Raw genomic sequence first — 14,995 nt, forward strand, 5'->3', positions numbered from 1 at the left:
CCTGGTTGCGATCACGTTGGCTAGGCAGGTCTTGGAACTCAGGGCCCTGACCTCCGAGCCCCTGTACATGGTGTTTCATAAAGATAAAGTCCAGCTCCGCCCACACCGTTCGTTCCTCCCAAAGGTGGTCTCCGCCTCTCACATGGGTCAGGACATTTTTCTGCTGGTCCTCTGCCCCAAGCCCCATGCGTCCAGTGAGGAATGCCACATGCTGGATGTGAGACGGGTTCTCGCTTTTTACCTGGAGCGCACTAAGCCGTTCAGAAAGTCCTTGCAACTGTTCATCGCCTCGGCCGATCTCCCCTCAGCGGCTCTCCAAGCGGATCACCTCGTGCATCCGGACCTGTTATGACCTGGTGGGAATCCCTTCTCCACCAATTGTGAGGACACACTCGACTAGGGTGCAGGCCTTGTCGGCTGCCTTTTTGGCTCATGTCCCCATTCAGGACATTTGTAGGGCTGCCACGTGGTCTTCAGTTCACACATTCACCTCGCATTGTACGATTGTCTCTCAGACCAGGGAGGATGCCGGGTTCGGCAGGGCTGTTCTCCGTCCCGAGAGTTTGTGAACTCCTTCCCACCTCCAACAGATATAACTTGGAATTACCTATTGTGGAATACACATGAGCAGTCACTCGAAGAAAAGACAGGTACCTTTTCTGTAATTGGTGTTCTTTGAGATGTGTTACTCATGTCTATTTCACATCCTGCCCTCCTTCCCCTCTGTTGGAGTTGTCTGGCAAGAAGGTGGGGGGAGAGCGCAGCACCCCTTATACTGCGCCATGGAGGCGCCACTCCAGGGGTCATTAGGGTGCTCCCCTACGGGTACTGCTAGGGGAAAATCTTTCGACACCGGTGCACGTGGTGAGAATGCACACCTATTGTGGAATACACATGAGCAACACATCTCAAAGAACATCAGTTACGGAAAAGGTAACTTTCTTTTCTGTGCCGTAACCAAATGGCTATCTGTCCTTCCTTATACATAAATAAAGTATTCCAAGTGCTAGGCATAACTGTGGCTTTTATTGGCGGGGGAGGAAGCATAGGTTGTCCCTCATCCCCTTGATCCGAAAGTGATGTATGACAAGAAGACTTGTCTGTCCCCACACAGAATATCTGAATACAAAGTCAGGATAATGGGTTGGTATGAATAGTCTTTGCTTTTCATTCTTGTGCCACCATTTTTGTCCACTGATATTTCCATCCCAATCTTCTCCCAGCTAGAATGGCTGCAGTTGCATGACACTTCTGAGGCATTAGGAAAATGTTCAGAGTGAGATGTGAATCTGAAACTCAAGGAATCTCCTTAGTTATACTCACAGTCCTCTTAACTTTCTGAAGCATCTGTATGGATGGTAGGTAGCAAAGTGCACTATTGTTGGGCTGTCTATTAGTCCTTTGGATCAATTTATTCATCCTTGTGCATATGCATGTGGAGATGGAATTTCTCAAGCAGTGCTAAGGGTTCCTTTTTATCAAAGGTCTTTCCCCCTTCACAGGGCCGGCTTTAGGCCAATTCCACCAATTCCCCCGAATCGGGCCCCGCGCCCAGTGGCAGGGCCGCCGGGGTGGGGGCAAGTGGCCGAGAATCCCTTCCCTGGCTAGAGGCTCCTTTTTAATTTTTACTCACCCGGCAGCGCTCCGGGTCTTCGGCGGCACTTCAGCGACGGGTCCTTCACTCGCTCTGGGTCTTTAGCAGCACTTCGGCAGCAGGTCCTTCAGTGCCACCGAAGACCCGGAGCAAGTGAAGGACCCACCGCCGAAGACTAGGAGTGCCGCCTGGTGAGTACAAGCCCCACGTGTTTTTTACGTGGGTTTTTTTTTTCAGTCATCCCTGCTGGGGCCCCGTCAAAACTGTTCGAATCGGGCCCCGCACTTCCTAAAGACGGCCCTGCCCCTTCACCTCAGTAAGGTTTTGATTTTTCTGTATAGTGAAGTGATTCATAGATGTAAACATTTCTTGCTGTTGTGGATTATTACCAAGTGTCTGGATACCAAATGGAAGTCTGGAGGCTATTTTTCCAACCATGGATTTTGATGTTATGATTCAGTGGCATGGTGTTTCCTATTGTTTAGAATCTAGCATCTGCTTCATTCTGATCACTTGTTCCAACTACAGAAGGAACTGCTGTACTTCTGCAAGTGTACACTTACATGATTAACCATTTATTTCAAAACTATAGTGGTATATAAAAATGTAAGTTTAAAGAAAAGGTAACATAGTAAAATTTTCAAAAGTGTTTAAGGCTCACCAATAAGATTTAGGCTCCTAAATGCCTCAGTCCCTGTTGAAAAAGGGCCATGGTTCTTAAGTCTTGGGTGCTGTAGGTTCCTGAAATGGTACTGAATGTGGTTTGTCCTTTCCTACAATTGCAGCTAAGCAGGGTTCGGGACTAGTTCAGCTATGCCATTGTCCAGAATGGATTAGTTGTACTATAGTCAAGGTTATTGTAGTAATAGCTCAGGAGAACAGAGGAGTCTCAAGCAGCTTTCACATAAGCATCCAAACTTTCAACTTAAGTGAATCTAGCCGAGACTCTGAATCTTTTGTGAGTTACCCATCACCACCATGAATGTTTTTAGCATAAGACAAGCTGAAGGTTTTAAGAGTAAAGCAGGCAGGGTCCATTTTACTGTCTCTGCTACTTACTGCTTAACTGCCTCTTTTCCATACAGTTCCAATTTAGAAGTGTTGTAAGTGTAAAAGCAACTTGATAACCTGAGCACGAACCAAAATCATTGCTAGAGCTGTCATTCGCCTGCATAAGTGGAGTATAGGTCGACAGTCTGCCTTTTGAAAGGATGTAATCTTGTGTGTATTATCCCTCAGTTAGCGTCAAACTTTTCCCTCTGTTGCTCGTTCGTGTTTCTTTTAAAGTCAGTGGGAGCCCAACATTTCCATGTAAGAGCAGTATTTGACTATTAATGTTGTTTGTATGTTTTCCCTTTGTGTTGTTTGTATATTTTCCCTTTGTGTGGACTTAAGATACGCAGCCATTTGACAGATAAGACAGTTCAGTGCCCCCACATTATTCTTGGAGCTGCTTTAGTTTAGTTAACTGATTGCCTTTTTACATGGCAGTTTTTTTCCCATGATGGAAGTGAATTGGAGTATACTTATTTGATTTGGGATTTTTAGTTTTTCCTTTTCACGGTCTACTAATTGCATAGTAAAAACAAAAAAATCCCTTTTTGTAGAGAACGTTTTAAAAGTTTGAAGAAACATGCAGAATATGAAAATCTATGTGCTGGCTTAGAAAATAACCTTAAGCAAAATGAGAGCACAGAACTTCAAACTTTATGGTGCCCGTGGAGTTCTTCAGTTCTAGAGCTCTGTTCATCTATATTTCGTGTAGCAGAATGTTTTTTCACTTGCATGGGACTCTTCTAGGTGGTTAAGAAGCCTCTTAGTCTACACAACATTTGGGTACCTGATTACTTTTTCTGAATGTAGCTGTATGTCTGCATTGGGGCAGGACTAGGCAGTGTGCTTGAGCAGAGATTGATGCCATGATGGGCTTGCTTTTGATTTTGCTAGAAAATTGCATAGGACTAAGCACTTAGCACAATGGGGAACAACAAATGTATCGTTTAGGAGTGGAAGAAGAAGAAAGAGGAGAAACAGGGTTTGTTTCATGCTAGGGTATATGTCACGTGTGTGTGTGTTTGCTCTTGATTTTTCTTCTTTTCAAGCTGAAAATAATGCTGCCTTCACATCCTCTGCTGTTGGGCTGTTACAGACTCTCTCCGGCTGGATGAGGAGTCATGTTCTGGATTATTGCATATAAAAATGAGCAAAATCAATCTCTCTTCCTGAATGATCGAACCTTTGTTTCAGAAGGTCACTAACCAATATATTTTCTCTATCACAGTATTGAAGGGAAATTCTACTCCAGTCAGAGCAGGTCCTGGTATTGATAAACTGTACAAGGAACTAGTGGAGGATGAGGGTTTTCTTGCTTTGGTCATAAACATATATATGACTGAGGAAAAAATATGTGGTGGGAACAGTAAGACATACTATCCTTGTATTGAGGGAAAGCTCACTTGAGCCTAATGCAGTCGACTTTTTCAAGCAGGAGAAAAAGTCCCTATGTAAATAATACCACTATTAAAAACAACAAGGAGTCTGGTGGCACCTTAAAGACTAACAGATTTATTTGGGCATAAGCTTTCGTGGGTAAAAACCTCACTTCTTCGCTTATGCCCAAATAAATCTGTTAGTCTTTAAGGTGCCACCAGACTCCTTGTTGTTTTTGTAGATACAGACTAGCATGGCTACCCCCTGATACATAATACCACTATGACTCTCTGCAAGGTCTCGGAATTTGAGTTCTTTGCCTGGGTCGGTAGCAACATGTTCACCCCAACATTTCAGAGCTTTACCTGTTTTTCTTTTGAATTAGCATGACTTGATTGCTGCTGCTGCTGTTTCTTCTTCTTTGTTCTCTCTCACCTTTGAGTGCCTCATTCTTTGGGGTTTTTGGACTCTTCCTCCAAGCAGAAATCACCTGGGTGTGCTGCTGCTCAGACTCTGGGCCCGCACTAATCCAAATTTCTCTATAGTCACCCATCAGTGTGGAATCTGATATGATAAAATCTCTCTTCTTCCAGCCCTGCCACTGGGAACAAGCCTAAATTTATCTTTGGGATGTTTTGGGGCTTTTTAAAATAAATATGCAGAGCTCAGTTCTTCACCACATCTGAGCTCTGCTTGGCACAAGGGAGCAGAAGGGCCATCAGGGAGATGATGGGTAGCTAGAGCAGCCAACAGGCTGCTCCAATATATGCCACTGAGTGGCCAGAGCAGAGCAAAAAGTACAGCCTAATATGCAAGAATGCTGATTTATTTGAGAGGAGGGTTATGGGAAAGCTAAGTGAAGAAGGGGGGTATTTTGCATTTAGTTCTGAATGGGGAGAGCTGATCAATCTTATTTCATCTGGGGGTGAATTCTTTAATCTTTTTCTGGCTCCTAAAAAAGCGTGGACTCCTGTGGATACTAGCTTTCCCCTAGTTGTAGTATTCTACTCTGTTTCTGTGTTTTGCAACCATTGCTGGCATTGGCCCAATGAAAAGAAAAACAAAAATATTTTTTGCTGTATTTAACAATAAACACTTCGATACCGTGAAGCAACCCAGATTTGTGTTTGTATGGATTGTTTGAAACACGTTGAGCCGAATGCACATGGTAAAGCCTACAAAAGCCCATGCATAAGCATGATTACAGGGTATGACATTTCCATAACAGAAATGGCTCGACTGGTTGAAAACTTCTTAACTTATAATCAAATTGATGTGCTAAACTATGGCTTCTGAGAAAGAAGCTTGGCCTCAGACATTTAGCTTATAATTTAGGCAGTAAACTGGACTCAGTTCTGTCCAAATTAGTATGAGACAAGCTGAAATACAGGACGTACTTACCACAGCATCTGTAAATCAAGCCAGTAGCATGCGCAAGAGCATTAAATATTGCTGTTTGTGATGAAAAAAAAAAAGAGAGAGAGAAAGAATATGCCAAAATGCAGTCGCAGCTTGTTTTGCCTTTTGTGCTGACTGACGTGTTTCATTGTTGACCTACTTGACTTTGCCTAGAAAAGAAAGCAAGAAAAACAATGTTAACCCCTTTTACCTGGGAAAAATTTAAGGCCTTGTCTACACTGCCACTTAACAGCGCTGCAACTGTCTTGCTCAGGGGTGTGAAAAAACACCCCCCCGAGCGATGCAAGTTGCAGCGCTGTAAAGTGGCAGTGTAGACAGTGCACCCATGCTGGGAGCTACTCCCCTCATGGGGGTGGGTTTTTTTACAGTGCTGGGAGAACCCTCTCCCAGTGCTGGTGCCGCAACTACGCAGCTGGTTTAAGGCGCTGCTGCGGCAGCACTTTAACGTTGGTAGTGAAGACACATACCCTAAGAAACAGTTGAGGAGACATCACGGCATTCAGCAAGCTCTTCTGTTCCCGGGATTTGTTTTTTGAATCCCTGAAGTTTCAGATTGAAAATGGACACAAAGAAGCCTGGAGCTATTTGTGGCATTTCAGACTGTAAGTCCTTTAGTGCTATCACTGAACATGACCGAGGCCAATCTTTTAATGTATACGTTAGTTTAAGGGTGATGTGTAAAAGTTATATAAATGGTGAGGGCAGTACAAGGTTAGGTACTGAGTGCCCCAGCTATGCAGGGGATTCCAGTAGATAACATTGTTTAAGGACTCAACAAGACATCTTGCTAAATGCCTTTTTTAAAAAAATAGCGTACTGCTCTTTCTGTACACTCTTTAGGACACAGAGAGCCAAATTCATCCCAGTGAGGTCAGTGGAGTTACTTAAGAAATCGTTTGTAAAAATGTCTTTAGAAACGTATGTAAGATGCTCTCTTTTTTACAGTGAAGATGAATATTTTCATATGTATGATCTGCATATCGTGACCTGAAGAGGGTTATTTGGCCAAGAAAAGCAAAGTCTAAGGCAGTGGTTTTCAAACTGCGGATCGTGACACAGTACTGCAGGGATGGGCAAACTTTTTGGCTTGAGGGCCACATCGGGGTTCCAAAACTGTATGGAGGGCCGGGTAGGGAAGGCTGTGCCCCCCCAAACAGCCTGGTCCCCACCCTCTATCCACTCCCTCACACTTCCTGCCCCCTGACTGCCCCTCTCAGAACCTCTGACCCATCCAACCCTCCCCCTGCGCCTTGTCCCCTGACCGCCCCCTCCTGGGACCCCCGCCCCTAACCGCCCCCCCAGGATCTCACCCCCTGTCCAACCCCCCCGTTCCCCATCCCCTGACTGCCCCCCCGGGACTCCCTGCCCCTTGCCCAACCCCCCCACCCCCTTATCATACCGCTCAGAGAGCAGGACTGGCAGCCATGCTGCCCGGCCAGAGCCAGCCACGCCACCGCGCTGCCCAGCAGGAGCTCGCAGCCCCGCCGCCCAGAGCGCTGGCGAGCTGAGGCTGGGGGGGGGAACCAGTACGGGAGGGGCTGGGGGCTAGCCTCCCGGGCTGGGAGCTCAAGGGCTGGGCAGACGGTCCCGCGGGCTGGATGTGGCCCGCAGGCCGTAGTTTGCCCACCAGTAGGGGGTCACGGTGGCTCTGGTTAACACTGCCGACCGGGCCGTTGTTATCGGTGGTGCCCGGCTAAGGCAGGCTAGTCCCTACCTGATCTGACACTGCGCTGCGCCCGGGTGTGGCCAGCAGCAGGTCCGGCTCTTAGGCGGGGGGGCCACCAGGCTCCGTGTGCTGCCCCCACCCCAAGCACCAGCTCCGCACTCCCATTGCCCAGTTCCCAGCCAATGGGAGCTGGGGGGGGAGTGCTGGCGATGCTGGAAGTAGCATGGTCCGCGCTGCCAGGACAGGCAGGAAGCCTGCCTTAGCACCTCTGCTGCGCTGTTGACCGGGAGCCGTCTGAGGTAAACCCGCACCCCAATCCGCAGCTCTGAGCCCTCCCAAACCCGGAGCCCCTTCCTGCACCCCAAACCTGTCATCCCTGGCCCCACACCAGAGCCTGCACCCCCATCCCAGAGCCCTGACCCGCTCCCACACTCCAAACCCCTCATCCCCAGCTCTTTTGGGTTGCAGGCATTAACAGTTTTCTTCAACTGGGTCGCCAGACTTTTTTTTTTTTTTTTTAAATCACTGGTCTAAGGCCTGCTCTATGCTTAAAAGTTTTGCCAGCATTGATGGGTCAGTTATGAGTGTTGAAAAAATCACTGGCATCATTTGCCAGTATAATCTGTGTCTACACTAGGAGGCTTTGCCAGTGTAGCTATAGCAGTATGGTGAGGGAAAATGGGGAGTAATGGGTATACATGGACTCCCTGTCTGGGGTGAGAATGGGGGAACCATAGGGGCTGGGGGTGCTGCCACACCCCCTGGCTTGAAGTGCCTTCCATCATATACAGGGTTTACAGTTTGGTTCAATGGCTCTTAGCACCACCGCTATACAAATTGTTCCAGCACGCCTGGGGGAGAACAGGAGGGGAATGAGGGGCACACAGGAGCCACTGTCATGAGGAGGTGGGGAGGGGAGTCCCTGAAATAGGTGCTGGGGTGGAAGGGTGGTGCACTGGGAGTTTGCGGGGGCAGGCAATGCAGGTGTGCAAGGAGCTCAGGCCATAGAAGCAACAAAGTTCAAAGTTGGACTTACCCTTCTTTGTGGCTCTATGTGTATAGAAAGGTTGAAAGGTTTTCTGAAGTGTTTAATTTTTTGTCTGCTTTTCTAACCAAAGGTTTATTCTGCATGAGAAAGTTGCCCTTTTTAAAACTTAAATAGATTCTTAAACTGAGTTAGTTACACTGTTGCAAACCGATTTCTAATCAATCTTAATCTTAAACAAGACCAAGTGTCCACCCAGCTTTTTGCACCATTTTGACTAATGTTGAAAATCACACCCTGAGTTAACATTTTTTTTGGGGTAGGCAAGTCCTTAGACATATCAGGCATGTCCACTCTCATCTTCCCTGGTTTTGCTGGAGGACTTAATCTTACTGTGAACTCTAGCACATTAGCTGAAGGACTTGGGTGTTGAGTCTTTAACAAAGGTTTCCTTTCTCCAAGGTGTTAATTGGTCACTGAAATTAAGTGTTAGCAAAAACAAAAAGAAACAAATAATAAAAGTGTTTTAAACACCAACTAAAAATCCCTTCTTCCCTTAGGTACTCAACTTTCCTTGACTCTTGTTCATCAGTCTTCATAAAGCCTTCTGGGCTAGAAAGGAGCTAATGTAAAAAGCCCTTTTTTACAAATATCAAAAAATACTAATTCCCTCTTTCTAAGTTATAAAGAAGCAAACCCAATTATCTTCTCCTTTTAAATGGACAGACTCCTTTTTGATTTATTAATTATTATTATTAATTATTGTTGTTTAACATTTATATTGCAGTAGTATCAAAGCCTCCTATTAGGATTTGGACTGCATTGTGCTATGTACTATTTTCTGACTGGTTTGTATTGTAAACCGCATTATTAAATGGATTCGTAGCAGACATCTAAAAAGAATGAATTATTGTTCTTGGTTTTGTTACTTCTTGCTCTCAGTGGCACTGCAGGGTCTCTATAATAACTCTCAGCAATTCTGTGGGGATCTGCAATGGGGGGTTGCATGGAAGCTGTTGGCCTAAGTCTTTTATTTGAATGGTGGTTGTGTAATGGGAATGACAGACAAGTGAATATAAGTTTTCCCATCCAAGATGTTTTCACTGATTTATGAAACTTGGGCTTATGCTGGAGGCTAGGAGAGTGGAAGCTCCTTTAACTATGTTTCTTTGAAACATCCTTTAACCTTTTCAGAAACGTGAAATCCTGTGTGCTGGTTAGACCACTGGCAAATGTAAAAGCTGTCCCGTCCCGTTCGTTATTCCCTTGGAATGTATAGATCAAAGGAAGTTAACTCTTCATTTTCAAAGTCCAATTAGGAGTTTCAGGAAATCAGCAGAAAATGGAATTCATTCTGATTTCAGCAAAGGGGAAATGACAGGCATTTAGTGAGAAGTACTTTCCTTCTGGAACTGCCTTTGTCTGAACCATTGCTGCATGGTATTAGCATAATGAAGCAGTTAATACATATTTTTGACTATTGACTGCTTCAGTTTACGATACTAATAAGGGTTGGCGTAGACATAGGATTATTGATGTTAAACCCCTGTAATAAAAAATTCTGCTCCTACTTTTTTGCACGTGCACCCCCACCCCCCACAATCTTATTCACCAACACATTCACATATGCACACACAGCATTAGCAAACCTGCCACCAAGGAAAGGGCTGTGTCATTTCTAATTTTGCTTATTGTGATTCAGTTAGTGTAGTTCCCATGCGGGCCAGAAAGTTGAGTCCTAAACTAGGACACAAGCTCATAGTTGTTCTGCTCCATACCATTTAGATTATGTGGGTAATGAAAACATCCACGGTTATATTAGATGGGATAAAAATTATAAGTATCAGGATCTCGGCTACTGGGCACAGGTCAAGGCCTGGGTTGGAGGGGGCTTGATAATGTGGCCTTCGTTCAGTCTATCTGCTCAAGGCCAGAAGCAGAAGTCTGTACTAGTGTCACAGCATAGGATCAGGTCAGAGTTGAGATAGATGAGCTGCAGTGGATAGGCGCCAAGTGAGCCAGCCAAAGTAGGATTAGGGGAACGGGCAGGACAAGGGGCCAGGAGCTGGGACCAGACTTGAGGCTAGGTATCAGGAGCAGGGCTGGAACCAGGAACAAGGAAGGTAAGGTATCAAGAGCAGCGTAGCAGGATCTGTTTGCAGCAACAAACCAGGGGCCCACCTAGTTGCACAGATAGTCTTCACTGCAGGTGCTTTCCCTAGGCCTTAAATAGCATGCCTGAGCCAGTCTGGGCCTCCATGGGTGGGACATCCAGTGCTGCTTGAACCCATAGTGCTCATAGACTGGAGTTCCCTGTTTCCCCGGAGCTGTCAGGTGACAGCGTGGACATGGCAGCTGCCCCAGAGCTTGCAGACCCAGACCTCAGATCCTCACAACAAGGGATATAACCTCTCATGCTTAAGGGCATAAATCAGCTGCTAACTAACTGGGGTTAGGATGAAACTTCCCATATGGCCAAACTCTTGCAGAATTGTCCATTGCAGAGATTCTAGCAGTGCTCCTCTGAAACAAATGGTCTTGGCTTCTGATTTGTCATGAGACCGGTATGGAATGTTCTTTTATTTTGTTGTTACATTTTTGGTCGTGGGAGAGGTTTCGGGTGCATGTTTATATTCCATAAAAGTCAGATTAGTATTGATGTGGTTACATGGGGTCTCCTTAAATCAAACACTGAGACTCAATAATGTGATACGGAACTACGTGCATAGCTGTGAGCGTTATTGGTTGTCTGTACTGTATTCACGCAATGCGTACTAATAGCTGAAAATCTTGCCTATACCAACCTATGCTGGAATCTGTATAAAACCTAGGAGAGATTCTCCAGGGGACATTTCCACTTTGGTTATTCCAAAATCCTAGAGGGGATGCCCCCAGTAGATTACAGTGATGTTAATGCAATTCTGTAACATGACTAATGTTATTATCTTACATTTAGATTGTGCCTTTCCTCTAGATGTCACGTTCCCTAATGGCCGTTGCACAGCATGGGAATTTTTGTAAAACCAACAGATTATAAGTACACAGATTTGTAAAATATCCACAGGTTATAATGTGGAATATTGTTCCCCTAACAATGCATAATAAAGCTGTCATAATACCAAGGACATTCTAGTGACATTAGAAAACAGAAGCTCAAAGCATCTGCTTTTATTAGGCCCACTATAAAAATGAAGACAAAAGGATTGAGGGAGAGGGAAATACAAGTGCAAGAGAACAATGGGGAAGGAGAGCACATACTAAGAAGAGCTTGAGGTAAGGAATGTGAGTACTAGGGTGAGATGGGAGGGAATGAAGGAAAGAACAAGAAAATGTAAGGATGTACAGAGCAGACCTTGGGAAAGGGAAACTTAGGTTAGTGCGTTTTATTAAATTGAATCATGTTTTCAAAGCTTATTAGAAAGGGGAATTGACGGGACCAAAGAGCCTGAGGCTACGCTCCTGGGGCATGTAGTGTGAGGCTGGTGGAGAAGGTAGCAACAGAGCAGCACTTTTTTAAACTTTCCCAAGTCAGGCACTGAATTAATAGAAATAAGGTCCCGACTCTGCAATGAGCTCCACACAGGTAGACTCCTGTTGACTTCATGTAGACACAGATCTGCTCATGAGGTGGTTATTGCAGGATTAGGGCCTTGCTATGCAAAAGGTGAGTACAGATACTTTCTAAGTGTCCTGGGCCCAATTCTTGTCTTACACCAGTGCCCGTCCAGACCACCTCCTTTGAAAACAGGAATTTGGCCCCTGAATCTAATTTCTAAACATCCCTCAAACCAATGACTAGCAAAATGTAAATCAGAATGTCGCGCTCAACAATGAGTGAGTACATGCTCCAGAAATATATTATAAATGAAGCAGCTCCCCGGATGGGGTGAAATGCTCCTGCCCATTTTAACTCAACTTTATTTGAGGGGCCTGCTCACTGACAAGCGGCCTCCTCTTTGCTCTGTCAGTTGGGAGGAAAGTATCCTCCATAGCTCTTCATTTTGTGTGTGTGTGTGTGTGTGTGTGTGTGTGTGTGTGTGTGTGTGTGTGTGTGTATGGATAGGTTTAATTGCAATTGGAATCAGGATGCACATTCCTGTCTAAAATATGCATTAGACCAGGGATCAACAACCTTTGGCCCGTGGCCCGCCAGGGTAAGCACCCTGGTGGGCCGGGCTGGTTTGTTTACCTGCCACGTCTACAGGTTCGGCCGATCGCGGCTCCCACTGGCTGCGGTTTGCCGCTCCAGGCCAATGGGGTGACTGGCACAGCAAGAGATGCTTCTCTCCAAGTATGGTGCGGGATTTTGGTGCTATGGACAGTTCAGCCGAGTCCTCCAACTGTTTTACGGACCCAGGTGTAGCATAAAATGTTAACAGATGAGATTTTAGCTCTCCAAAAGTGTGTGTGAAACAAGCTTTTATTAGTCTTTGTTGACATTTGCATGCAGTTAAATGATGCCCAAATGTGCAAGGCAGGTGGAAACGTTTAACAGGCTGCTGCTAATATCAGAGCAAGACACAGACAACATACTGTACACCTGTATCAGATAGTGCCCCTGCCATGCGCTAGGCAGTTGCAGACATAGGGTAAGTTGCTCTTTCTGTCTCCAAAGAACTCCCTGTAGATCCTTAACATACATAGTTAACCCAGGGATTCTGTTTTGTGTGCCTTTGCAGACCTATATCGGCTCCATTGTTGCCTCTGTGAACCCCTACAAGGCCATTCCGGGACTCTATGACCGCACTGCAGTAGAGCAATACAGCAAGCACCACATGGGGGAAATTCCACCTCATATCTTTGCTGTCGCTAACGAGTGCTACCGCTGCCTATGGAAACGTCATGACAACCAGTGTGTTCTCATCAGGTAAGTGGCTACTGCATTCATTATTCCTAGTCCTACTGCTGAACTTTAAAGGTAAATTGAAAATGAATGCTTGGAATGCTGGGGGGAAAAGCACAGAGGAAGAGCATGCTCTGACCCTTTCCCCTAACCTCATTAATCATTAGATGTGTGCAGATGTAGAATTACTAGGTGATCCTAATCAGCCCTTGAAAGACAAAGCATTTTTTGCTTACATATGCCCTGCAGTCATTTAATGAAAAGATGTCTGAACTCCACACACTTTTGACTGTTCACTTACTTCCTTATTTCGCTCTAAATGCTTCACTCTTTCCATTGGCTTCTGCTTCACTGTACAGCCTGATAATTTGTCATCACTAGTCTTGAAAATTGCATCCATCAAAAAAAGAATGTCAGGGAACCTATAAATAATAATAATGAAGTCCTCCCAACTCATTGGCTATTTAATTCAGTGTAATTAATTTTTCTTGTTTCTCCTATTGTTTAACCTGATTATGCTTTAGTTTGATGGAGATGTAATAGCTTCCCCTGTGGTCTGCTGTTTGCTGGTGTTCAGAACTGCAGCTGGTACTTCAGTAGCGCTCAGTCACAGTTCAGCCCCTGCTTCCCCCTTGTTGCATGGGAGAAGTTCAGTGAGCCAGCTCTTTCCTTGAGGCAGATTACTTCCCCTGCTGACTGAGGGTGAAGCTAAGGCTCCGCCTACTCCGTGCCCCTGGTTGCCCATTCTCCACACATCTACGCAGGATGGGGAGCAGCAGCCTGGTGGCAGCTGCTTCCCCACTCTTCACAGGGTTTAGTGATATGGATAGCCTGCATGCAGGAGCAAAAGGCTCCTCACATCCCCTTACATCCTCTGCCCAGCTGGGCTCATGACCGAGCCCTCATTAATTAAGCTTCACAACCTTGTAATGTAAGTAAGTAGCTTATTCATCTTGTAGAGGGAAAAATGAAGACATAATAAAGTCAAAAGACTTGTCCGGGATCACCACTGAAGTTACGCAGTAGCAGAGGTGGGGAATAGAACCCTGGAGTTTTGATTTTCCTCTGCTCTAACCATGAGAAAACACAGCTTTCCTTGAGATTAATGTAAACTGCTGATGTAAGCAGAAGTATTAAAGCTTACAGGTCATTGGATTTCTTCCTCTCTCTCTATCCTATCTTGCTCACTTTCTTAGAGGAAAATAACCTTTTGAAACAAAAATGATTCCTAGGCTAAGCTGTGGAAAAAGATCAGTTGAAAAAGACAGGTCCCCCTTCCAGGATGGGCCCTGGAAATGGATGCATATCACTCCTAATCCAAAAGAGAAGCTGCCTGACCAATATGTTGGAGGTGGGGGGTGGTTCAGACAAGTAAAATACCACGGGGCCTGACCATGGTCTCTGGAAACGAAAAGGTTCCAGTTTTTGTTAGAGAGGAGATTTGAGGCTCAGACAGCATCTTTCCTCACTCCAACTCCACGAAAAACCCTTCGACAAGTGTGAGGCTCTACTATTGTAAGGGGCATGGCTGGGTTTAGAGGGGATGTGGCCAAGTGAAAGCCACTCTGTGGCATCATTTCCCTCCCGTCAGCAGAGGTTTTCCCACATAAGAGGATACTGATCAGCAATGTTGGTTTTTCTTGTGAAGGGCATGATCTGGCACATGTAATTCAGAGCCATGCTCTTGCTGGGAATGTAAACCAGATTGAATTATTCTGTACCTTAAATGTCACTAAAAAGCTCTTAAATACCAATCCCAGCACCCACCTCCCACACAAACGCTAGTAACAGCGCCAGTTTGGCTGACTGCATGTTTCAAACATGGGCTGAGAGAATCCCATTTCTCTTTGGACTGTATATCGTGACTGTGTAATGTTGAGTCCAGATGGCACCTCTTAAAGCAATAATATACAAAAAGGTCTCTGTCACTGTATATGAAACCAGGCTGGAGTCAGATGATTTCATGGCATACTATCAGAAAACTGCTTGAATACAGCCAGTTTGTGCTGAAACTTGGGATGTGAAGCCACCTGTGGAACCAGCATAGTGGCTACTGGT

General features: G+C 45.4%; 1 protein-coding gene across 2 annotated transcripts in view; it reads left to right on the forward strand.

The window, feature by feature from the left end:
* MYO10 (myosin X) overlaps positions 1 to 14,995 on the forward strand; it is a 245,183-nt gene that overhangs the window by 127,152 nt on the left and 103,036 nt on the right. For both annotated transcript variants that reach the window (XM_054017900.1, XM_054017901.1), the window contains exon 4: positions 12,774 to 12,961. In XM_054017900.1, coding sequence (XP_053873875.1) covers positions 12,774 to 12,961 — 188 coding nt within the window. The remainder of the gene's footprint in view (positions 1 to 12,773; positions 12,962 to 14,995) is intronic.

This window comes from Malaclemys terrapin, chromosome 2 (genome assembly GCF_027887155.1).
Source record: "Malaclemys terrapin pileata isolate rMalTer1 chromosome 2, rMalTer1.hap1, whole genome shotgun sequence".
NCBI lineage: Eukaryota > Metazoa > Chordata > Testudines > Emydidae > Malaclemys > Malaclemys terrapin.